Source organism: Xenopus laevis, chromosome 2L (genome assembly GCF_017654675.1).
Source record: "Xenopus laevis strain J_2021 chromosome 2L, Xenopus_laevis_v10.1, whole genome shotgun sequence".
NCBI lineage: Eukaryota > Metazoa > Chordata > Amphibia > Anura > Pipidae > Xenopus > Xenopus laevis.
In genome coordinates this window covers 181,113,905-181,140,357 of record NC_054373.1, presented here as the reverse complement: position 1 = coordinate 181,140,357, position 26,453 = coordinate 181,113,905, and the positions used below count along the sequence as shown (strand labels likewise).

Here is a 26,453-nt window from a genome sequence, read left to right as displayed (position 1 = left end):
AGTCTGGCGGAAACTATTTCCCATAAAATCACTTATCATAATGTTGTGATATGAAATGAATTCCAATATGTTGTCCCTTAATATCCTGTCTCAGAGCTTTACTCCCACAGATGTCAGAACAACAGGCCTATAGTTGCCTGGCTGAGAATGGGATGATTCTTTATGCAACTCCTTTGCAATTTACCAATCCCTTGGTACAGTAGCACACACAATTTGCCTTAACCTATTTAACAGGGGTTCCACATCCTCCAGCTTCATTTTATTTTCTTTAAATAATAGTTACCCTGGCCAGCAAAATCAGGAGAAGACCTGCTCATCTGTTAATTCATGCAGATCTTTTTTTTTTTTTGGCATGACTATCATTGTACCAGCAGATTTATAGCTGATTCCAGTGAAAAAATTCTTAGCTATCCTTGTGTTTGCTACCAACTTGCTCCTCATGGGCAGAGTCACAGGCCAGAAAGATCAATCTCTGTCACAGCAGCTAAAAAACAATTCTGTGTACTTGGTTTGCCCCATAAAGGCAAAGGAAGGGAGCAACTGTCAGGTTCTTCTTAATAACAACTCCCACTATATGTTATTGCTAACAACATTGGGAGTTGTAGTTCAGCTGCAGGGCCAATGGTTTGGAAACTCTACATGCAGCAATCATTGTATCAGCTTCAGTGAGAGAGGGCAGTGAGCATCTGTGCATCAGACTTGTGCTTCAGGGAACTGAGGTCTTAGATGAAGAAGAGCTGGCTTGTACTAGTTAGTTTCAGGAGTCAGAACCAGCAGTGCAGAACCAAACAAACAAGTTCTGTTTGGAAATAACTTAAAAATTATTGAATAGATAACAAAAAATGAAATATAAAGTTGGGCCATGCTGTACTTATACTTTTTGCAGCAATAACAACTGTGTGTGTGTCTGTGTGTTTTTTGACAAGTGTTCAGAGTAATGCAGGTGGCACATATCTAACATTGGCCTGTATATGGGGGGCAGCACAGTGCTGGGGGGCTGCCCGTTATTAGCAGGGTATGGGCTGGGCATCTGGTTACAGTAGGAATGTGATTGGGTAATTAGGCAACAACACGGAATCTTGGGAATGGTCCAATCACAGTCCTGATCTCTACCCAACTGAGAATCTGTGGCACCATCTGATCTGCCTGATGTGTTGTAGCAAATGGCCAATGTATATTCCTTATTATTGCTGCTATATCTGACTTATAGTAATCTATGTCTTGGGGGGAGTCTTCCATAGCCCCCCCTTCCATTAGGCAGAGGCATCACACTGTTAATTCCCAGTCTCACCTACCGGTAACCAACGGGGCAGGGACAGAGGTGGATGTGATAGGGCAATAAGATTGTAAGCTCACTGGGGCAGGGACAGAGGGGGTGTGATAGGGCAATTAGATTGTAAGCTCCACTGAGGCAGGGAGAGAGGGGGATGAGATAGGGCAATTAGATTGTTAGCTCCACTGGGGCAATCGAGGAAGCACGAGGGGGATGTGATGGGCTCAATCAAGATATATAGCTCACCCCGCCTGTGCAAAGGACATATGAGGTGTGCATCAGGGATATTAGATGTGCGGGACATGAGTAGTGCAGCAGAGGCTCCACTGGGGACAGGGCAGAGGGATGTGATAGCTTCTGTATCACTGGGGCAGGGACTTTGACTCTATTACAAGATAATAATATCACTCTCGCTTTTGAACTGCTACTTAGTTTCTTTCACATGGATATTTATCTATATATGAAGACATGTCATACAGAGGATATTATGGGATGTGCGGTGACACCTGATTAGTCAGAGAGGCTCAGGGACATTCTATGGATGTGACACTTCTGTTTCTCACTTTACCTTGAGAATCAGCTCCTGAGAGATACAAAGTCCTATAGACTGAGGGATTATTATATAATGGATTCATACTTACCAGTATGCTCTCCCGGGTTCTCTCTATAAAGCACCTCTGCACGTTATACATTATCACACTTCTGTACCATGTATGAGCAAAGCTGCAATCCAAGTGCTCTCCAGAAATCATTAACCCCCTGCACCTTTCCATCTCTAAGTTTGTTTAACAAAATAATTCCACTCTCTCAACTTTATTGGGCTAAAGAGGAGGGGCAACTGCTCCGTGGGATCTTCCTATTTGGGATTCTGTGTTGCAGGGGAATAATTATCAGCCATAAGCAGAGAAGATCAGAAATATAGAAGGGGAGAGAAGAGGGAGGATGGGGGAGAGTAAGGCCAAACAGTTGGGGGGGGGAAGGAAAGGAGAGGGGATGAGAGACAGAAGGAGAGAAGGGAAAGGGGGTTGGGGAGTAGAGAGACAAATGGGGGAGAGGAGAAATATAGAAGGGGAGAGGTGGGGGAGAGTAAGGCCAAACAATTGGGGGAGAAAAGGAAAGGAGAGGGGATGAGAGACAGAAGGAGAGAAGGGAAAGGGGGTTGGGGAGCAGAGAGACAAATGGGGGAGAGGGAAATATAGAAGGGGAGAGAAGAGGGAGGAGAGAGTAAGAGAGTAAGGCCAAACAGTTGGAGGAGAAAAGGAAAGGAGAGGGGATGAGAGACAGAAGGAGAGAAGAGAAAGGGGGTTAGGGAGTTGAGAGACAAAAGGGGGAGAGGAGAAATATAGAAGGGAGAGAAGAGGGAGGGAGAGTAAGGCCATTTGGGCAGAGGGACATAAAGAACAAGAGATAAAAGAGAGAAAGTGGAGAGAAGAAAGAGAGTGGGCAGGAGAGGATATCATTATAACTCAGCAGAGCCAGGTATGAATATCGCTATGAAATTTCCATTCACTCTATTGTCAGTTTGTTTCTGATGTGACACATTAACTCACAGTGAGTTGGGTACAAAGAGGTACAAATACTCATTATCTCTTGTTCCGGGGGAACATTATATGACAAATGGGGAGAGCGACTCGCAAGAAGCGCAGGGGATTGTGGCATTTACATTGCAGAGGGAGCACATCTCTGCCTGGTTTCCCTTCGAGTGTCTGTCACTTGTTCCCAGGAGCTTACAGTCATTAGAAGCAGCAATGGTTCCAACTCTCATAGTGACAGGTTTAACTCTGAATCAGAACTTCTGTATCCCTCCATTGCCTTGTCAGCACTAGGAGTGGAAGCACATTATGAGGGGGGATGTTCTTTCCTCTAGAAAATGTACATTTTGGGATGAAATAAAAGATTTACTGATAGGTGATACTCTTCATTCTACTGGCAGTGGTTTGGCATGGGATGGCTAGTTATGATCTCAGCTTCTCCTTTAACAGCGGCCCTTTTGTAATCTAATTGCTAGCTCAGCAGCCAAGTGATCAAATCAAACATGAAACCCCTTGGAGACCCTTCATCTAGGCCTTAGATACAATCCCATTATTTCTTAAAGGGGACACACATATTTGTTTATTGCTTTCTGAAATCAGCTTCATTGTATAGGGCCTATATCATTTGCTGCCTGTGCTGAGGAGCTGACACTTCTTTGAGATGTTATCTATATGTGCTTAATTCTCTCTTCTCTTGCCAGAAATTCCTCGTTTGGAGCTACATTGTAGGCAATGACAATAAATAAATGATCCTGTTGCAGACGATTGTTACAGTTCAACGTGACACATTTATGTGCGGAGGGTACAGGTGCCTTATAACCATTAAACACTAAAATTTGGGGAAAAAACATGGCAGAACTAGTCATCAAGATGAGGGAAGGTGATGGGACAGATGGGGAACAGGACAACAGCTCCACCTAGTGCCCGTAACACAATATCATTATATTACTGACTATTTCCAGCTTCCAATTTCCATTTGTAAAACAACAAAAAGGAAGACTATGTGACCTTGAGTCTGTGTAATTGAGACCATGGGCCCAGTGCCTATAGATGTACCCGGCTTTAGCTTGGGCATGGTGGGTAGACATGGAACACTTTTTACCCTTTTGCATTTATTGTATTTGTCTAATTCAGAACTTGGGGCATTTGGATCATCATGGTTCTGAAGCCAGAACCAGTTTTACTTGTTTACTAGGGATTACTACTAGGGTACATTAGTAAAAATGGTTAAAATGTGACTATTTCATAATTTTATAAAACTTCGAAGAATGTGCTTCCATTCATTGAAACTTTAAAGGGGAACTAACCCACTCATAGGTTTTTAACGACAAAAACTCCTTGCAAGGACCCCATTGTCCTGCCCCCCCAATCCCAGTCAGTGTATCCCCGCTGGGTTGGAGACAGATCTCGGCACTTTTTTAGAAGGAGGCTTAGTTCCCCTTTAAAGGGGTGGTTCACCTACACATTAACTTTTAGCATGTTATAGAATGGATAAGTCTAAGCTACTTTTCCACTGGCCTTCATTTTTTTCTTTTTTAAAGTTTAATTTATTTCTTCTTCTAACTCTTTCCTGCTTTCAAATGGGGGTCACTGACCCCATCTAAAAAAACAAATGCTCTGTAAGGCTACAAATATATTGTTACTTTTTATTACTTGCCTTTCTAGTCAGGCCTCTCCTATTCATATTCCAGTCTCTTATTCAAATCAGTGCAGGGTTGCTAGGGGAATTTGGACCCACGCAACCAGATGGCTGAAACTGCAAATTGAAGAGCTGCTGAATAAAAAGCCAAATAACTCAAAAACCACAAATAATAAAAAATGAAAACCAATTGCAAATTGTCTCAGAATATCACTCTCTGTGTCATACTAACAGTTAATTTAAAGGTGAACACCCCCTTTAACACTATTACTGATCTGATATAACTAGTAAGTGGCTAATTGTATTGCTTCTACGAGAAGATTTTGAGGTGCTTAATATCATTATTGGCCTGACCAATAGTGAGTATATGAGGACATACATATAAATATACGGTTTAATGTGGGATACAAAGCACCCAGATATTATCTGTTCAGATTTATTATTAGTTGTGACTCTGTTAGTAAGCTATTAGTAATATATAATATATAGATGGTGCTTTTGGCTTAGTAGTAGTAGCAACACAGTGGAGTAGTAGATACCATTACCAGTCGACCAGAGGTAATGTCAAACATCACAGACTTGTTTTTAAGAGTCTTATTTCTATTGTAGCCTAGTGTATAGGAGGTTCTGTAACAATGTGTAGCAGAATACTGAGCAAAACATGCGTATGATTTTACCTTCTCAATTTGTATTGGCAGCCCCAAAGCAGAAACACGAGAAGAATGTCCATAGACTCTAATGTAGTTTGCAAAAAAAATGACGCGTGACAAAGTCTCGAAAATATTTTGCCGAAGCGAAATGGGACAGATTTGTTCATCACTTGTACTGATAACAGATCCTGCAGGAGCTCAGCTGGGGGTGATGGGAGCAGTGAAAGACCCATGTGTTGCAGTGGGAGAGAGGGTAGTGGGGTAATGGTTTCTGCATAACTATTCATATCTGCAATGAGCAGAGACACCTGTACATTTGCTCCATTAATCCCTGTAAATCCTGAAAAGCATCCGGTTGTGTTACTTGCCCTTTACATCATTAACTGGACGAGGGCAACGGAGGAGGAATCAGTGCATAGAAAATACTCACGTTGGATTCCAGTGAAACTCCAATTGTCGCCATGGGGGCATCTTGCTCAGCACTGAAACACAAAGAAGCTCAGAGATGCCAACGATACTGTGACAAAATATAATCTAATAGAAACTTGTTTTATTGTGTTTGGCTTAAAGGAAAACTATACCCCCCAAACAATGTAGGTCTCTATAAAAAGATATTGCATAAAACAGCTCATATGTAAAACCCAGCTTCATGTAAATAAACCATTTTCATAATAATATACTTTTCTAGTTGGATGTGCCATTGGGTAATCATAAATAGAAAATTGCCATTTTAAAAAATAAGGGCCGCCCCCTGGGATCGTAGGATTCACTGTACTCACAAACATACCAATAAACCATACATGTTAGGTCACATGAGCCAATTAACAGACAGAGTTCTGTCTTTTGCTTCCACACTTCTTCCTGTTCCAGTTAGAGCTGCAGTATTTCTGGTCATGTGATCTCTGAGGCAGCACAGAGACCATCACGAAATGGTGGCTCAAGGCAAGAGATGTAAAAGGGCAATATTTACTTAAATGTATATTCCAGTTTGGTAAAATTCTTTAATATGCCACTTAATATGATATGAGCTATCTGTTGCTTAAGTGTTCATTTTGGGGGTATAGTTTTCCTTTAAAGAGGTTGTTCACCTTTAAATCAACTATTGCTATGACGTAGAGAGGGATATTCTGAGACAATTTGCAATTCGTTTTAATTTTTTATTATTTGTGGTTTTTGAGTTATACTTTTTGTTCAGCAGCTCTCCTGTTTGCAATTTCAGCGATCTTGTTGCTAGGGTTCAAATTACCGTTAACAACCATGCACTGATGTGAATAAGAGATTGGAATATGAATAGGTGAGGCCTGAATAGAAAGATGAGGAATACAAAGTAACAATAACAATACATTTGTAACCTTACAGAGCATTTGTTTTTTAGATGGGGTCAGTGACCCCCATTTAAAAGCTGGAAAGAGTCAGAAGAAGAAGGCAAATGATTCAAAAACTTGAAGACCAATTGAAAAGTTGCTTAGAATTGGCCATTGAACAACATACTAAATGTTAATTTAAAGGTGAATCGCCCCTGGAAGGGGAACTAAAACAGTCTCTCACCCTCACTTTTATCAGTTGCTGTTATTAACATGCAAAAAAATCTACCAATGAGAAACCTAGAGGATCTGTTCTGATCTAACTCCATGTTGTTTATTCCTGCAGCTGGGGTTGGAAGGGTTAACGTCAGTTTGTCACAGAACAACTAAACAGTCGTCTGTCCTCCCACATGATGTTTAATTCCAGTGTCAGATTAAATGGCTCAATAATCTCCCAATGTAACATAACAGCAAATGCTGGGAAATGCATTCTCATTGGTCAGTTCTCTTGCATCATTAAACAGGTTGAAATGACAATGGCCCAGTGGAAATTCCTAGGAAATAACCATTTACTTTCTTTCTTCCCATTACCCGGGATCAGGAGCAACAGGGAAGTTCTGTATCAGGGTAAGTACTGGGGGAGACTGCATTTATCTTACCCATGAGGAGGTTCTTGTCTGACCATGGGAAAGAGAGCACAAATAATCAGAGTTCTGCATCAGACTATGTACTGGGGAGGTTTCTGTCTGACCATGGGAAAGAGAGCAACCCAGGAGAAGGAAACACAGAGAATCAGAGTTTTGTACCTGGGTAAGTACTTGGGGAGGTTCCTATCTGACCATGGGAAAGAGAACAACCCAGGAGAAGGAAGCACAGAGAATCAGAGTTCTGCATCAGGCTAAGTCCTGGGGGAGGTTCTTGTCTGACCATGGGAAAGAGAGCAGCCCAGGAGAAGGAAGCACAGAGAACAGAGTTTTGTACCCTGGGTAAATACTGGGGGAGGTTCCTGTCTGACCATGGGAAAGAGAGCAACCAAGGAGAAGAAAACACAGAGAATCAGAGTTCTGCATCAGGCTAAGTACTGGGGGAGGTTCCTGTCTGACCATGGGAAAGAGAACTTCTATGGCAGCACAGTTGTTCCTCTGTACTAAATTACAATTTTGAAGGATATATGTGGTATAAGGGGCCATGTTATTATATTTCAAGGTTGGGAATGAATGCCTTGCTACAAACCTGTGTCTGTGTTACAAGTTTCATTTCCATATTGTGTGAGTGGGTGAGTGTCAGTTCCCCGGTACAGTAAGTGATTGAGCAGTGAGTTTGGCATCTCCATGAAACCATAAAGCACTCAGCGTGAGACAAATGATGTTTATGGATTTATTCTTCATAGTGAAGCAAATAAAAGCTTTTATACCTGAGCACTTTCCCTAATTAGAGCCAAATGGTGATTAATAGCTGATCAGAACCCAAATGAAAAGCCCCCATTATAAACCACTTTATTTCCCAGGGAACATTTAAAAGCTGCTGACAAACCCTGATAAGAAGGAGAGATTTATTTGTCTGTGAATAAATATAATATTTTGTATATGGAGGTCTTGTACTCCGTGTCCTGGTGCTGAAAACTCCCCCGGTCCATAAATCCCACATTTGCCCATAAATCAAAGTAATTACTGAGATAATGATATTTGTGTGTTAATGAATTTAGATTGCAAGCACCCCGGTTCCTATACAGAAAGAGATATTGATTCTGGCACTGTGGCCCCTCAGTTGGAAGGGAAGGTTCTGGTGCTGCTCTCTCGGCTTATTTGGTCCAGTCTGACCCAATGTCGAGAGGAATAAATTGTAATTGTCAAACTCTATTTCTCTTGGGCTTTTAATGGATTGGGATAAATCCTTCCCATCATCCTATTCCCTGGATATTGGACTTGTCAGGAACATCACTGGCTCTGATCCCGATAGAAGAGGAATGTGGGTTATTATTATTCTCATTGTCAGTGTTAGTCGTCTCTTTTTTCTTCAGGAAGGAAATCTTATTTGTTTGTCCTTCATTGTGTTTTTATAGACACAGCAAGGGGTCGGGATACTTCGTATTGGATAAAGGAAACAGTAAAATGTCTTCGGGATCTGTGCTGCACTGGTGCAAATCCCTTGACTTGATTCTCTGGAAAAGATGTAGGACAGCGGTAGGATGGTGATATTAGGGCAAAAAGATATGTGAACAGTAGTACAATATAATGGCAGTAGATTGCAGTATGGCAAGATGGAGACAGTAGGACAAGACGGAGACAGTAGGACAAGGCGGAGAGAGTAGGACAAGATGTAGACAGTAGGGCAAGATGGAGACAGTAGGACAAGATGGAGACAGTAGGATAAGATGGAGACAGTAGGATAAGATGGAGACAGTAGGGCAAGATGAGGACAATAGGGCAAGATGGAGACAGTAGGGCAAGATGGAGACAGTAGGGCAAGATGGAGACAGTAGGACAAGATGGAGACAGTAGGATAAGATGGAGACAGTAGGGCAAGATGAGGACAATAGGGCAAGATGGAGACAGTAAAGCTGGCCATAGACGCAAAGATCTGATCGTACGAATCGAGGATTCGTACGATTTTCGAACCGTGTGTGGAGAGTCCCCGACATTTTTCGTCCAGCAGAGATCGGACAGGTTAGAAAATTTCTGTCGGCTGCCAATAATATCTCTGCGTGTATTGCTGATCGTACGATTTTCAGTGGGAGACTGTCACTAGCTTTGGTTGGACATAGATATCGTACGATTGCTGTCAGGGGCAGAACATTGCTGATATGTTCTTTAACTAATCTGACTGGCAAGACTTTGATCTGAATGGTTAGTGGCGGGTCGGGAGATGGGAAAGTCCAATCGGTAGATGATATAGTGCGGGAAAGATTATGGCTAGCTTAAGGCAGATGGAGACAGTAAGGCAAGATGGAGACAGTAAGGCAAGATGTAGACAGTAGGACAAGATGTAGAGAGTAGGGCAAGATGGAGAAAATAGGGCAAGATGAGGACAGTAGGGCAAGATGAGGACAGTAGGGCAAGATGAAGACAGTAGGGCAAGATGGAGACAGTAGGACAAGATGTAGAGAGTAGGGCAAGATGGAGAAAGTAGGGCAAGATGAGGACAGTAGGGCAAGGTGGAGACAGTAAGGCAAGATGGAGACAGTAAGGCAAGATGGAGACAGTAAGGCAAGATGGAGACAGTAAGGCAAGATGGAGACAGTAGGGCAAGATGGAGACAGTAGGGCAAGATGAGGACAGTAGGGCAAGATGAGGACAGTAGGGCAAGATGCAGACAGTAGGGCAAGATGGAGACAGTAAGGCAAGATGGAGACAGTAAGGCAAGATGGAGACAGTAAGGCAAGATGGAGACAGTAAGGCAAGATGTAGACAGTAGGACAAGATGTAGACAGTAGGGCAAGATGGAGACAGTAGGGCAAGATGGAGACAGTAGGGCAAGATGAGGGCAATAGGGCAAAATGGAGACAGTAGGGCAAGACGGAGACAGTAAGGCAAGATGGAGACAGTAAGGCAAGATGGAGACAGTAGGACAAGATGGAGACAGTTAGGCAAGATTGGGTCCAGTAGGACAAGATGGGGAGAGCAGACATAGGGCAAGATGAAAGAGAAAGATAGAGACGAAGATGGGACAGAGACAGTGAGCAGTAGGGCAGGATGGAGACAGTAGGACAAGATGGAGACAGTAGAACAAGATGGAGACAGTAGGACAAGATGGAGACAGTAGGGCAAGATGGAGACAGTAGGACAAGGTGGAGCTGAAGACAGTAGGACAAGATGGAGACAGTAGGGCAAGATGGAGACAGTAAGGCAAGATGGAGACAGTAAGGCAAGATGGAGACAGTAGGGCAAGATGTAGACAGTAGTGCAAGATGGAGACAGTAGGGCAAGATGAGGGCAATAGGGCAAAATGGAGACAGTAGGGCAAGACGGAGACAGTAAGGCAAGATGGAGACAGTAAGGCAAGATGGAGACAGTAGGACAAGATGGAGACAGTTAGGCAAGATTGGGTCCAGTAGGACAAGATGGAGACAGTAGGGCAAGATGGAGACAGTAGGGCAAGATGGAGAAAGTATGGAAAGATAGAGACAGTAGGGAAAGATGGAGACAGTAGGACAAGATGGAGACAGTAGGGCAGGATGGAGACAGTAGGACAAGATGGAGACAGTAGGGCAAGATGGAGACAGTAGAACAAGATGGAGACAGTAGGACAAGATGGAGACAGTAGGGCAAGATGGAAACATTAGGGCAAAATGGAGACAGTAGGACAAGATAGAGACAGTAGGACAAGGTGGAGATGAAGACAGTAGGACAAGATGGAGACAGTAGGGTAAGATGGAGACAGTAGGACAAGATGGAGACAGTAGGACAAGGTGGAGATGAAGACAGTAGGACAAGATGGAAACATTAGGGCAAAATGGAGACAGTAGGACAAGATGGAGACAGTAGGACAAGGTGGAGATGAAGACAGTAGGACAAGATGGAGACAGTAGGGTAAGATGGAAACTGCAGGTCTGATTTTCTATATAGCAAGAATTAGAACACAAGGGCACTCTTTAGGATCAATATCCTTTTATTTCAAATACACTATATATTTTATATATATATATATATATACACTATTGACTAGAAAAGTCTCACTCAGTAAAGACGCAAAACAAACAAACGATAGAAATACATAAATATGTGAAATCCAAACCTCTAATGAGACAGAACAAGAACGAGGCTCAAGTTTTATGAGGAATAAAAACTGTAACAATGTGATCCCTGTGACCTTTCCAGAGTTGAATGGAATCTGAGCAAGAGGCGTGTGAGCATCAGGGCACTTCTAATTCACAAGTTTTATTGGGAGCTGCTTAACGAGTCGTTTATTATTAGAGAGGTGAGACAGGACCCCTGGAGCTGAGAAATGCCCCCAGTCCCCCAAGCTCAGCTGCAGGAGGGAGAGAAAGAGAGAGAGGGGAATAAGGTGCTCGGCTATAAGGGGGTCTCTAGCTAACGAGCAATGAGCTGTCACACTGAGTGTAGGGAACTTGTTGTGAGGGATTCATTAGCCATTCATTAGCCATTCATTAGAACACTCAGGAACATGTCTTTAGGCTGAAACACGTCTGTGCCTGGAATAAAATGAGATATTTCTGCTCCCAGAATAATAGTGACGGCTCCCCGACGTAGGGCTGCACGGCTCATTGAATTGAGAAGGGGATTAAAAACATAGAGAAAAAAAGTGGAGCCAGAAAATGGAGAAATTGTGTGGGTCTCACTCTCCTCACAGTCCTTTTAACCCCCCACTGGCATACTGGCACCTTGCACTGGGTTTTACTGGGAATTTATCAGAAAAAAAACATGTATAAAGTAATTTCCTCAATAAAAACAATGTGCTATCCCCCAGATCCACTCAGTTACTTCTAATATCCTTATCATTTACAGTAGGGGGTACATTATCCCTTATAATACATGAGTGATACTCAGAGTTCTCTGTATAACTCAGCCTGCAGGCCTGTGATCCTTTATAATGGTCACAGAACAACCCCTCAGTGATATGTAATATCCTTATCATTTACAGTAGGGGGTACATTATCCCCTTATAATACATGAGTGATACTCAGAGTTCCCTGTATAACTCAGCCTGCAGCCTTGTGTCTTTATATGGTCACAGAACAATACCTCAGTGACTTCTAATATCCTTATCATTTACAGTAGGGGTACATTATCCCTTATAATACATGAGTGATACTCAGAGTTCCCTGTATAACTCAGCCTGCAGCCTTGTGCCTTTATATGGTCACAGAACAACCCCTCAGTGACTTCTAATATCCTTATCATTTACAGTAGGGGTACATTATCCATTATATATATCAATGTTCCTGTATACTCATAGTATGTATTTGCAGCTAATCCTCTATGTAATTACAATGAACGTTCTGTTCTATAATATGTTGTACTCTATATAATGTCATTGAATATAAATACCCAGGTTTTAGATCCAGTAATTGCAGATTTACACTTTAATCACTAACAAGAGCAGAAAATTGCAGCAACGAGGGAAAGGAGACACAGAATTATTTACTAAATAAAATAGATTCAGTGGCAGTTTTGGGGGAAATCAGCATTAATTTAATGTCCCTGTGATCATCTGCTGGCAGCGCAGGAACAGGCGCAATTGGGAGACTCCTCACTAGATGTTACTGAGTCACATTCCCAGGGAACAGCAGTGAATATAATGAGACAGTAAATAATACAGTGGAATTAAATAAAGCATTCTGTGATATTCTGTATATATATATATATATATATACTATAATATTTATATATAGTTTAATTTACAATACGCATCTCAGGCAGTCACTTACATTTATAGGATAGGGAGAGAAATCAATTGTGCTTAAAGGGATATACACTTATTTTTCTATTAGAGTTTCAGTTATTATCATTAATCATAATTATCAGCTCAGTGGCAGCAGTTACAGAGAATTAAGGAAAAGTGAATCAGACAAGAATAGTCAATAGTTTACTTACCCTTTGAAGGCATTGCTGAATTGTGGAGAAAAGCAGGGGTTTCCTTTAAAGGGCCGGGTTACGGGTACCTGTGGAATATATATATATATATATATCTTGCAGGAGGAGTTGGGTGGGGTGTAGGTCCATGTATAATTACAGTCCCAGTCTGCAAAATTCACAGAGGGGAGTGAGATTTTGGGGTTCAGTAGGATGGGGGTATTCTAGGTTGCACTGCGTCACTGGGTTCAGGTCTCGTCTTGTCCAACTCTTCAGTTCACAATATAAACTGGTATCTTGTTGCCAGGGTCGCCTCCCTTAGAAACCAAGCAGTAGATTGAATGACTGTCCCTAGCAACAGATAATGGGTAACTATATCTTTAATGAATAAAGGGTTCTATCTAAATATAACAGTTTCAATGGACAATGAACCCCACGTTTGCCATGATCCAGTGTCGGGGGCTTCTGGCAACCCCATTATTAACGGTAATTAACAGGAACGGAATGGAGTGCGGCGCCGCAGTGTATTCACTTCTGTCATTTACTGTCATTATACTAATTGCTTTCTTATCACTATTTATTTTCCCGTAATAAGCTGCTGGTAATTAGTCGCAAACAGTTTTATGAATAGAAAAAAAGCACTAAAATAAAGGGTAAGTACAGGTGAGTGTAAAGTGGAGCAGAATGGCAGCTGGTTAAGGGGTGCAGGGGATACAGGGCATTTACTAACACTGGAGCTGAAGATTCCCCAGAGTAAAAGCTGCTCCACCAGACGCAGTACCGTTTTGGTCTCCAGTTCTCAATGGGATATTAATGAAATAGAAAATGTACAGAGAACAGCAATAAAGGTAATAAGGGGAATGAAAGGCTGCCCTTTATACTTTATACAAATATATAATAAACTCTCTCGCCTCATTCACCTGTCGGACTTTAAAGAAAACTCAAAGCATCCCAATAGATAAGAAATGAATTGTGTTTGATTCTTTGTTCTGGAGTAAAAAGGGTTATAGCAAGAGATGAGAAGTTGTGGGATTCTTCCTGAAGCAGCTGTACTGGCAGATATATTAGATAGCTTCAAGGAAGGGCCGGATGCTTTTATTTAGCAAGTTTTCTTGGATTCACTGCTGATCCAATTGGTGTTGTAGTATCAGAAATCACTTCTTCCGCATTCTGAATCTGGATCTGCTAGATGCTGCAGGAAGTTGCAGGAAGTTGCAGTAAATTGCAATAAGTATCAGTAAGTTGCAGTAAGTAGCAGTAAGTTACACACAAAAATAGGAACAAAGGCACACTCACTTCAATGCTTCTGCAAATACTTCAAATTCTTGAGATCTCGGCATAAATAAAAAGAAAAGAATTTGAAGTATTTGCAGAAGCATTGAAGTGAGTGTTCCTTTGTTCCTATTTTTGTGTGTAACTTACGAAAGCTCTTCGCAGCAGGGCTGACATTGTGCACCTCATATACAAATTCCTTTTTTTGAATATATAGAAGCGGGGGAAAAAAGTTTGGGATTTTGTATCTACAGTTGCAGTAAGTTGCAGTAAGTTGTAGTAAGTACCAGTAAGCAGCAGTAAGTACCAGTCAGTTGCAGTAAGTTTCAGTACGTAGCAGTAAGTTGCAGTAAGTAGCCGTAAGTTGCAGTAAGTATCAGTAAGTTGCAGTAAGTACCAGTAAGTAGCCATAAGTTGCAGTAAGTACCAGTAAGTTGCAATAAGTAGCAGTAAGTAGCAGTAAGTTGCAATAAGTAGCAGTAAGTACCAGTAAGTTGCAATAAGTACCAGTAAGTACCAGTAAGTTGCAGTAAGTAGCCGTAAGTAGCAGTAAGTTGCAGTAACTAGCAGTAAGTTGCAGTAAGTACCAGTAAGTTGCCGTAAGTAGCAGTAAGAAGCCGTAAGTAGCAGTAAGAAGCCGTAAGTTGCAGTAAGTAGCAGTAAGTTGCAGTAAGTAGCAGTAAGTTGCAATAAGTAGCAGTAAGTTGCAGTAAGTTGCAGTAAGTAGCAGTAAGTTGCAGTAAGTAGCAGTAAGTAGCAGTAAGTTGCAATAAGTAGCAGTAAGTTGCAGTAAGTAGGAATAGAAAAGGCTTGAGGCTGATGAATGGCTCTTTATTCAGTTACAGCTACTCTTGCTGCCCAGTAGGGAATGTTCTACTAAGTAGAGACAAACAAACATGAATGGAAGGAATGAGTGAGTTCTTTGCTGTATGAGAGGGAAGGGAACTTGTAACAAACACATCACTTTGTGCCTAATCTGTTACTCAGATTGTTTGGGAATGAATAACCCCCCAGGCACAGCATTCCATTAAACTGCACCCCTGATATTAACACAGGCTTTAGAGGTCACACGGCCAGGCCCCCATGTTGTCATTTGAGGTAATCGGGGTTCTAATTGCAACCAATTACTTAAAAAAATAAATGTTCATTAAATCTGCTGAATAGTCTTTATTATTGGATCTATATCAGTCATGTGATATTTAATGTTTTATAAGTGAAACACTTTTTACTTGCCCTTCCCAATACAAGTCTGGCACGTCATATATAGGTTTTATATATATTAACCCCTTTTCCACTAATTGCAGTTGAAAGTGGTATTTGTTTATCCTTTTCTGTTTTCTGACTCTTGAAACAAAGTAGCCGAATTATATTTTCTCTAATTACAAACAAAAAAAAATGTTTTGGGGCCAGTTAGGGGGAGATGTGGGGTGAGTGCTTATTTGTGCCCTGGGTACCCCTGGAACTATAGCAGCGTGACTGTTACCCCAATGTTTCTATATATCTGTAACCTTGTTATGAGCTAAGGGGGCCCAGTCTGAAGGTCAGTTAGGGGGTGATTTGGGGTGAGTGTTTATTTGTACCCTGGGTACCCCTGGAACTATAGCAGGGTGACACCCCAATGTTTCTATATATCTGTAACCTTGTTATGAGCTAAGGGGGCCCAGTCTGAAGGTCAGTTAGGGGGTGATTTGGGGTGAGTGCTTATTTGTACCCTGGGTACCCCTGGAACTATAGCAGGGTGACTGTTACCCCAATGTTTCTATATATCTGTAACCTTGTTATGAGCTAAGGGGGCCCAGTCTGAAGGTCTAGTTAGGGGGAGATTTGGGGTGAGTGTTTTATTTGTACCCTGGGTACCCCTGGAACTATAGCAGGGTGACACCCCAATGTTTCTATATATCTGTAACCTTGTTATGAGCTAAGGGGGCCCAGTCTGAAGGTCAGTTAGGGGGTGATTTGGGGTGAGTGTATTTTTACCCTGGGTACCCCTGGAACTATAGCAGGGTGACTGTAACACCAAGGTTTCTATAACAACGTGAGAAGTATGTGTATCAAGATATATATCAATGTATGACTCTGTGTATAATTCCAGTTAATCTCAGGAGATATTATCTAGAGAAGAATACAAGAGAAGGACTCAGTTGCTTCTCATTCAGATGTTTCCCAGTGTTGTTTAGGAAAGATCAATCGGTCTGGCAGCTTCGGAGCAATGTGACAAATACAATCCCACAGAGTAAAGTGTGGAACGTTTCATGGCTCCTCAAACAGTTTGATATGAAATCTAACGGCAAATTATCAAGGCAACGAGGCTGAAGGCCAGAGAGAAGCAGATAAAACTGTTAGAGACAGAGATAAAAGATAGAGATCGGGGCCCCAGGCAGTCAGGGCTGATAAGAGAGAGGGAATGGGAGAAGTGCAGGAGGGACAGAACATTGAGGAGCTGCTCATTGAAAGGAGAAGTCGGAGTTTAACGGCATTTGTGGAGATTATTTGGAGAAAGGAAGTGCCAGTTCACTGGTCAAGGCCAACAGCTTGTTACATTATATGATTAAAGGGGCTACTGCACTGCTGCCATCTGACTCCGACTTTTAATAAACAGCCAGTGGCTACAAACAGCAGAACTGCACTCACTCCAGAGGTTTGACACCCACAATATTCCTGTATCCAAGGGTGGGTGCCTTCTCTGGCAGCACCCACTGTTATGTATAAAAGCAAACTATCTGCTATAAGGGAGACCATGCGTGTAGGAAATGTGGCCCTCAAGGGCCCCGGCTGACGCCAAACACAGAATGAGGTTAAGTGCAACTGATTTTTATTATTTACATCACAACTGGGCAAATCTGTACAAAATAAGTATTTAGTAAGAAAATAACAGTTCCCAACTCTGGGGGGCAGGATCAGGTTTAGAGAAGAAGAGACCCCAATCTGAGGGGTGTTATTACATCATCATGGGGTGTAAAATCTGTGACCCTCCAGCTGAACTATAACTCAAAGCCTTTGCCTGTGGGTAGTACAGGGATAGGATCTGTTATCCGGAAACCTGCTATGTAGAAAGCTCTGAATTACAGAAAGACCATCTCCCATAAACTCCATTATAATGAAATAGTTCACATTTTTTAACAAATGATTTGCTTTTTCTCTATAATACTAAGACAGTGTCTTGTACTTGTTCCTAAGGTATAATTAATTCTTATTGGAGGCAAAACACTCTTATTAGGTTTTATTTTATGTAATAAATGATTTTTAGCATGGAGATCAAAATTACAGAAAGACCCCCTATCCGGAAAACCTATCCCATACCTGTACAATGTTAAATAATTCTGTCCCAAATGACAAACCCTTACATTTACTAACACGGAGCAAAAGTGTGCCACTGCAGTTGCCCATAACAACCAATCAGCAATCGGTTCAGATGGGTTGCCGTGGGTAACTGGATTAGTGCAGTCCAAAGGATTTATTTAATTGTTTAGTTAAAAACACTAATTTTACTATTCATTTTTAGGATGATGCAAACAACATAGATAAATAATTTGCAACTACACTTCCCGTGGCCACAGTTTATTGTCTCGTGATACAAGTTTTTGTTCTGGAATGTATACACATATATGGTTGCTAGGCAAACCCGCCCTAGCAACCATGTTGGATTTTAAGCTTCACTTTGCAAAGAGGTAGAATGATAAAATAAAACTGAAAGCCAATCACAGAGGTGCTCATCACATTAAAAGTTCATTTAAAGGCAACCTTCCTCTTTAGTTATGTTAGCCCCTCCCCCCAGGCATCAGCGCTACAGATTAGGGTTAATAACATGACGGGAAGATTGTGAATAAACCTGTAAAATTATCAATATTTTATAACATTCGGAGCCACAGCAAAATCCTTTACTTGCTGCGTTGTCGGCACTTCAAGGGGCGCAGTTTAAGCACCAAAACAAAACCGTTTAAAATTATTAAAAAGACTAATAAAGTTTCTTACAAACATGAGAAAGGGGGGAGGCAAAAAAGGGGGTCATTTACAAGATAAAGTAGTTCTGCAGATCATCTTTGTACAATAAATGTCCTGAGCAGTTGCGGCAAATGTGGCTCCGCCCTGAAAGCGACAATTGCCTAAAATTCTCCCATTGACAAAGCATGATGCTCTTAAAATAAGGCACTGCCCCCGCAGACCAGGCCACGCCCCCGCGGAACATTCTAATCCGAGAGCAAAAAGAAATTCCAGGTTCTTCCCTGTGCCCCCAGCTTGGTGCCCGTGAGAATCACATTGGGTTGGTCCTTGCGTCTGGGCCATTTCAATTCTAAGCAGAACCTCCAGTTGGATGAAAGTAAATTTCAAGTAGAAATGTCACCTGTCCTTTAATATCAGCTTCCCAATCCCACATTAGCCCAAGACAGAGGTTGGCCAGTTACTCAGGCAAAGGAACAAATCTTATCACTTATTTACAAAAGATCCGTTATATATATATATATATATATATATATATATATATATACACAGCCAACAGTGGGCGGGGCTTATTTGTGCAAACTGGATTCAAATACTCGATTCTGTAGATTCGTAACACAGGTCCAGGTTCTAATGCCGAGATCAACACGAGTTCTTATAGTTACATAGTGTCCAGTGACTCCACTGAATCCTCCCGTGTTCCTTCTGACACTAGTCCTCATATGAGACTCATTCCTTTGTACAGAGGGACTATGGGAAGAATTGGTTTAGTAGCAGAAAATATATACATTGCATATTATGTTTATTAACATTTTTACAGATTTATTTCTTTATGTCTTTATATGGTCACAGAACAACCCCTCAGTGACTTCTAATATCCTTATCATTTACAGTAGGGGGTACATTATCCCTTATAATACATGAGTGATACTCAGAGTTCCCTGTATAACTCAGCCTGCAGCCTTGTGCCTTTATATGGTCACAGAACAACCCCTCAGTGACTTCTAATATCCTTATCATTTACAGTAGGGGGTACATTATCCCTTATAATACATGAGTGATACTCAGAGTTCCCTGTATAACTCAGCCTGCAGCCTTGTGCTTTATATGGTCACAGAACAACCCTCAGTGACTTCTAATATCCTTATCATTTACAGTAGGGGGTACATTATCCCTTATAATACATGAGTGATACTCAGAGTTCCCTGTATAACTCAGCCTGCAGCCTTGTGCCTTTATATGGTCACAGAACAACCCCTCAGTGACTTCTAATATCCTTATCATTACAGTAGGGGTACATTATCCCTTATAATACATGAGTGATACTCAGAGTTCCCTGTATAACTCAGCCTGCAGCCTTCTGCCTTTATATGGTCACAGAACAACCCCTCAGTGACTTCTAATATCCTTATCATTTACAGTAGGGGGTACAATATAAAGCATCACAAGATTTGAATGAGAATATTTACCTATAACTCGTCCCACTGGTCTCATACATTGCCGAGAAGCTAAAAAAACAGAAATTTGTGTTATATTCGTGAGTGTAGTTTTCCTTTAAGACAGGAGAAGTGGGTAACAGAGTTGGCCTATGAGTATTTTCAGGGTGCTCCCTGTTTCCGCACCCCATGATAAGCAGAACGGTGCTGACAAACACCCCTCTGTGTGCCCCAGGGATATCTCTCACACCCCCTGCTACTGTCCTGCCCAGGTGATTGGTCAGTTACTCACAGTGACTGGATCTACAGTTATTTGTGACAGGCTCCTCCTTATTTCATTCTCGTTGCCTCGTATAGGGATGAGCGACATGTTCCCCAGTCTGGTCTCTATATTTGTCCTGGGGGCCTGCACAATAGCGCCCTCCTCTGGCCACAGATTACCGTGCTGAGACACAAAGAGAAAGAACATTTTTATTCTTTTTTTATAATTTTTGCATTATTTGCCTTCTTCTGACTCTTTCCAGCTTTCAAATAGGGGTCACTGACCCCATCTAAAAAAAACAAATGCTCTGTAAGGCTACAAATGTATCGTTATTGTTACTTTTTATTCCTCATCTTTCTATTCAGGCCTCTCCTATTCATATTCCAGTCTCTTATTCACATCAATGCATGGTTGCTAGGGGAATTTGAACCCTAGCAACCTAATACCTAAAATTGCAAACTGAAGAGCTGCTGAATAAAAAGCTAAATAACACAAAATAAAAACCAATTGCAAATTGTCTCAGAATATCACTCTCTACATCATACTAACAGTTCATTTAAAGGTGAACAATCCCTTTAAGGAAGCAGGTGGAGGTGTAATTTGGGGAGTAGCATTAGTGGGTACAGTTAAAGGTATATATGATCATTGGGTATCTCTTTCTTTTCAGTTAGGAGGACTTGTGGGCACAAACAAACTTACTGGAATGTCACACACACACACACACACACACAGCTGAATTCTGGGAAAGTCAGTTTTTCTGATAAGCAATGAAGTGAATTGTGAGTTACCTGAACAAAAGTGAATGCAGCAAACCACTCCCTCATGATTTTCACAGAATCAAAGGCCAGGTACCTGCAGTGACAGAGGAAACCAAACGGTGATGCACCTGTGATATTTGCTTTCTACCAGCTGCCCTATATGGTTGCTATGGGTAACTAGACCCTTAATGCCTCTTTACATTATATTTCCATTCCTTGAGTTAATGCCCTTTCACAGCACTTTATTCACTGCCTAGAGTTGCACAGTCCGTTATCCATACACTTCCCTAAATTCCTCTCAGTTAAAGAGGCCCCAACACACTTAAATTTGTGTTATTTTTGTCCAAAAATTTGTATTTGTCAAAGTAAATGGACCCAGTAGACCCCCCTCCCCCTAAGGCTTTGCACTAAACTCCAATCCAATGGGGCCTAAAAGGGTTCTCCCAGTATATTGAATTGTATGGCAAGAGCAAGCAGTTTAAGGAAATGGAGCAAGACTCCCTCTATGTATTTATCTGCATGACCATGGGAAAGAGAGCAGTCCAGGAACAGGAAGTAATAATAAGAGATTAGCACCAGGGTGCAAACCTTTAGGGTGGGGTAGTGGATTTTATTGGCTGGGAGAAAGTTCCTAATTCGTTTTCTGTTATTGCTTCTTTAATAGTGAGGGGCGAACTTCTCGAAAAATTCGCGAAAAATCGTGAAATCGGAAAGTTCACAAAAAAAACAATTGTGCAAATCAAAGTTTTCACTAAAAAATGGATCAATTTGGACCGTTTTCACTATAAAAAAAAAATCGAGCAATTTGAACGTTTTCATGATAAAATCGTGAAAATCGGAAATTGACGCCGGCGAATTTCCGCAAATTTATTTGCCTGTGGAGAAACGCGGAAATTCGTGCCAGGCAAATTTATTCGCCCCATCACTATTCTTTAACCTTTGCAACAAGGAGGATCTACGACTCCATACGACTCAGGTATAAAGTAAGAAAAGTATCATATGAATAAATATATATTATATATATATATATATATATATTAGCACCAATTTACCATTGTGTCTTCTCCTGTCTGTCATTCTTATAGACAACAGTAAACCCCCAGCTGCAACACAAACAACACAAACACAGGCAGGTTACACTTTCCATTATTAAAGGGTGAAATATATTGTGTACATTAGATATTGTGGAGGCTATGGCGCCCCAAAATAAGGAGAGAATAAAACAGGGTTTATTTACTTCCCAGCAGACAATACTGTTCCACTATATCAATAACGGCCCCCGTTTACTTGACCTTTATCCTGCCGATCATGTGACATCGCCAATAATCAGGTTTTTTTTTTTGTTTTGTGTTTTTTAAAAGAGTTTCTGCAGAAACTCGACCAATGGCCAGTGTTTCTCTGGCCGGAATGTTGTCGTGTCCCCCAAACTGCCCCCGTTACAGCAGATAAATAAAGATCAGAAATGTCTGGGAAACACGTTGTTGCCATGGAAGCAGGAAAATAAAAAAAGAGAAATTGCAGTGGGATTTTTATTTCATAGTTTTTGTACAAAAATGCGCCGGTTCATTATCTGCCGCCATCATCAATGTAATTAACTGGCTGTTTCATGGGCTTAATGAGATCCAACAAAAGAGCCGCCAGTTAACCCTTGCAGGGCGGGGTTACTGATTGTGTCTTAGCAATTGCCCAGCCAAAGCGTTTCCATTGCCAATCATCAGGCCATTAGAGTGGTCTCTGCTGCCCCCTAGTGGAGAGACCAAGCAGCAGGGCTTTCTCTATAGCTCTCTAGCCCATACCTGGTGGGCGGCCGAATTCTCTTCTTGATGCCCAAATAAATAGTGAGGTTTTTCACTGGCCACTCCTTCTCCGGCCGCTGACTCTGTGACAGGGAAAAGTAAGTGTTACTGGTGCGTGAGACAGACAGACACACATACGAACAGGCTCCATGTTTAGGGGCTCAGCATATTTAAAGGAGAACTAAACCCTAAAATTGAACATGGCTAAAAATGGCATATTTTATATAGTGAACTTATTGCACGAGGCTAAAGTTTGAGCTTGTCAATAGCAGCAATGATCCAGGACTTCAAACTTGTCACAGGGGGTCACCATCTTGGAAAGTGTCTGTGACACTCACATGCTCAGTGGGCTCTGATTGGCTGTTGAGAAGCTAAGCTTAGGGCTCGTCACTAATTATCCAGCAGAAAATGAGCTTCCCTGGCTGTAATATAAGCTGATGCTACAGGTTTGCTGATTATTAAATTCTGATGCTAATTGCACTGGTTTCTGTGCTGCCATGTAGTAATTATCTGTATTAATTACTAATCAGCCTTATATTGTGACATTTCTATTCTATGTGTACTGTATATTGTGAGTGGCTCCCTAAGCTCAGTAAGTGACAGCAGCACAGAGCATGTGCAGTGAATCAGCAGAAAAGAAGATGGGGAGCTACTGGGGCATCTTTGGAGACACAGATCTTTTCTGCTAAAGGGATTTGGTTGCCTTGGGCTGGTACAGAAGCACAAAACATCATGTACAACATTACTAGCTACTTCTTTAGTTAGGCTTTAGTTCTCCTTTAATCAACTCACATATAAAATATTCACGCTGCATGGCGCACTGGTGACTTAATTGCCTATTGCATGGCTGCAGTATATTATTCTTTCTATTTGGACCATCTCCTATCTGAATTCCCATCTGCCGCCTGGTTGCTATGGTAACAAAGTCTAAGCAACCAGAAAGTATTTAAAGGGGACCTGTCATCCCAAGAAATGATCCCAAATTCTTTTCTATCATGTTAGTTGAGCAAAATAAACTTTACTCACACTATATTCATTGTTTAAATTTTGTTTCCATAAGTCTTGGAATTCACAATCATAGTAAAGCAGGGAGGTGCCATGTTGTGAACAAGGCAAAGTTGCGTTTCACCCCAAAATTGTATGCGCCAGAATGGGGGACCTAATGACCATGCGCAGTGCCCTACACAATTATATAGTGTGAGGAGGGAAGGGGAATGTGGGGAGAGCAGTGACATTCAGGAAGTACTAAATGGAAAGTGAAAGTAAATGTCTGCCCCGCCTCTATGCCTGAGGAGGGGCAGGTGATATATGATTGACAGCGGAGACTTTTAAATGGGTTTTAGAAAAGGTAAGGATGTTTTAAAGAAAAGGAGAATTTGGGTTTCAAGTTTAATTTGCAAAGGACTTTCATAATACAGCTTTTAATGTCTGGTTGACAGGTCCACTTTAAAATTCCAAGCCCTGCAAGGGCTGAAAACAACAGAAAAACCCCAAAAGTGAGTCTGCACAGCCAGTAGATAGGGCTTAGATCATCTTCCCTCTTTTCCCTCACAGCTATGAATTGGCATGAAAGAGAAAACGAGAGAAGGAAAACGGAAAGCGTAAGACCAATGGCAAGGCTGCTCAGATAACTCCCACAAACAATGGTGTTAAAAGTGATTTTGCCCTTAAACGGGTGAGTCCCATGTGAGAATCAGTGCATAGGATTAAAGGTCTGATAGAATCCGTCACCAGCACCACAGAAAGGGGGATACGTCTAGAGAGACAAGTACCCGCCCACCTCTCACCTCACTCCCGCTCTCCGCAGACAGACTCACCCGCTTGGCGCTCTGCTTGATAAAGGAGAAGCACAAAGAGCAAATACATGTGACATGCGCCTGATTCTGATTGGTCACTGGAGGTGAGAGATTCTTGGGGGCGGGGCAGTAAAGAACAACTGTCAAATACAACTGCCCCCCATGCTTCATTAATCTCAACTACAGTTTGGGGGATTTCGTACCATGAAAGTGCCTCTTTAAAGGGGAAAAATTCCATAGTTCTAAATTTCATAGTTCTGTGATCTCTCGGTAATTTTCCTTTTAAAGGGGTAGTTAACCTTAAATAAGTAAATTTTTAGTATATTTTTTCATATTCTAAGTAGGGATGCAGGATTCAGTTCAGGATTCGGCCTTTTTCAGCAGGATTCACATTCGGCCGAATCCTTCTGCGGGGAGGGAAATCGCATGACTTTTTGTCACAAAACAAGGAAGTAAAAAAAGGTTTTCCCCTTTCCACCCCTAATTTGCATATGCAAATAAGGATTTGGATTCGGTACAGTATTCGGCCGAATCTTTCACAAAGGATTCGGGGGTTCGGCCAAATTCAAAATAGTGGATTCGGTGCATCCCTAATTCTAAGCAACTTTTCAAATGACTTTCATTATTTTTAAAAGTTTTTAAATTATTTACATTCTTCTTCTGACTCTTTCCAGCTTTCAAACTGGGGGGGTCACTGACCCCATCTAAAAAACAAATGCTCTGTAAGGCTACACATTTATTGTTATAGCTACTTTTTATTCCTTTCTATTCAGGCCTCTCCTATTCATATTCCAGTCTCTTATTCAAATCAATGCATGGTTGCTAGGGTCAAGTGGACCCTAGCAACCAGATGGCTGAAATTACAAACTGGATAAATAAAAAGCTAAATAACTCAAAAAACACGAATGAAAAAAAAATGAAAACCAATTGCAAATTGTCTCAAAATATCCCTCTCTTCATCATACTAACAGTTAATTTAAAGGTGAACAACCCCTTTATGGATACAATTAATTAGGAAACACTAGTGCTGCCATACTATTGGCTTAGAACAGGGAAGTAACATTCCCAGATATACATGCAAAGGTTTCAGCCAATTACAGGTGGACTTTTTCTATGCACATCAGACTTCCTGTGTCCCAAGTTCCCATAAAAATGGCCTCTTGCAAGTGTAACGTACTATCCATCTGGCAGCTCCCACTAACTGGCAAAAATTCTAACTCTATATTTATAATACATCCTCTCTTTAAAGGGTAACTAACATCACAATCATGACTCATTTTGTTAACTACATAAGGGTAGGTACCCGTATTTCCTTGTACATGCGCAGCATGGTGTTATTCAGCATGAAGTAGTGCTCGTGGAAGGCAGTATTGAAGGCTAGTAGGCCAGTAGGCATTCGGAACTTTATCGGTCCATTCTTAGAATCTCCGTCTCGGCTGTCTGAGATAAAGAGAGACCCGGTGAGAAGCCATAATGGGGCCTGGTGGCATTTATACAGCACATATAATATAATCATAGTTGAATTGCGCCATCTAGTGATACAACAGAGCAATAGCAGGAAAGTAGCATTTGATTATTCCCCTGGGCAAAGAGATTGGATTAAAGGGCATATAAATTATTCCAACGGAATGCGTGGAAGCAAATGGTCACATGATTATAAGGAGCGACGTTACCGAACTTACTGATATACTTGAGCATGGCGGCCATGTGTCCGTGCTTCTTTACAACTAGATTGCAGTTGGACCGGTCAGAGTGGAAGATGTGCAGAACTTTCTCAGAGAAGTGCAGGGGCCGCTCTGTGTTAAAGACAAAAGATCAAATTCCCAGTATTGGGCAATGGGCACGCACGCACACACACACACACACACACACTAGAATTGGAGGACACTCATGACATGTAAAGAAACATATACATGCAATAAAATTCACTTGGAATAAAACTGGGAGCCATTAGCCAGAATAAGACTCTGTTTTGGGGTATGTAACACTCTCTGTGCCCAGAGCTCTGATTTCCGATCATATTGGCCCTTGCCTGCTCTCTGTATCTCTCTCTGGCCATGGGAAAGAGAACAGCCCAGGAGCAGGAAGTACAGAGAATCAGAGCTCTGTACCTGGGTAAGTAGTGGGGGAGATTGGATTCAATTACACAGGGGGAGGTTCCTGTCTGACCATGGGAAAGAGAACAGCCCAGGAGCAGGAGGTACAGAGAATCAGAGCTCTGTACCTGGGTAAGTACTGGGGGAGATTGGATTTACTTACCCAG

General features: G+C 41.6%; 1 protein-coding gene and 1 long non-coding RNA gene across 10 annotated transcripts in view; both read right to left on the bottom strand.

Moving 5' to 3' along the window:
• Nucleotides 1-7,761: 7,761 nt before the first annotated feature.
• Nucleotides 7,762-14,241, bottom strand: LOC121400073. Its single transcript, XR_005965534.1, has 2 exons — nucleotides 12,953-14,241; nucleotides 7,762-8,559 (listed from the first exon to the last, which is right to left on the bottom strand). It is a non-coding gene; the product is annotated as an uncharacterized LOC121400073 (long non-coding RNA).
• Nucleotides 14,242-16,998: 2,757 nt separating this feature from the next.
• Nucleotides 16,999-26,453, bottom strand: part of arfgap1l.L (arf-GAP with Rho-GAP domain, ANK repeat and PH domain-containing protein 1-like L homeolog) — a 90,207-nt gene continuing 80,752 nt past the window's right edge. For 7 of the 9 annotated variants that reach the window (XM_041582762.1, XM_041582763.1, XM_041582764.1 and 4 more), the window contains 9 exons: nucleotides 25,873-25,986; nucleotides 25,494-25,630; nucleotides 24,182-24,226; nucleotides 22,395-22,477; nucleotides 21,651-21,701; nucleotides 20,629-20,692; nucleotides 19,871-20,023; nucleotides 19,612-19,650; nucleotides 16,999-18,892 (listed from right to left, as the gene is read on the bottom strand). In XM_041582762.1, coding sequence (XP_041438696.1) covers nucleotides 19,633-19,650; nucleotides 19,871-20,023; nucleotides 20,629-20,692; nucleotides 21,651-21,701; nucleotides 22,395-22,477; nucleotides 24,182-24,226; nucleotides 25,494-25,630; nucleotides 25,873-25,986 — 665 coding nt within the window. In that variant the 3' untranslated portion in view covers nucleotides 16,999-18,892; nucleotides 19,612-19,632. The remainder of the gene's footprint in view (nucleotides 18,893-19,611; nucleotides 19,651-19,870; nucleotides 20,024-20,628; nucleotides 20,693-21,650; nucleotides 21,702-22,394; nucleotides 22,478-24,181; nucleotides 24,227-25,493; nucleotides 25,631-25,872; nucleotides 25,987-26,453) is intronic. The other 2 variants (XM_041582765.1, XM_041582766.1) reach the window with 2 other exon arrangements.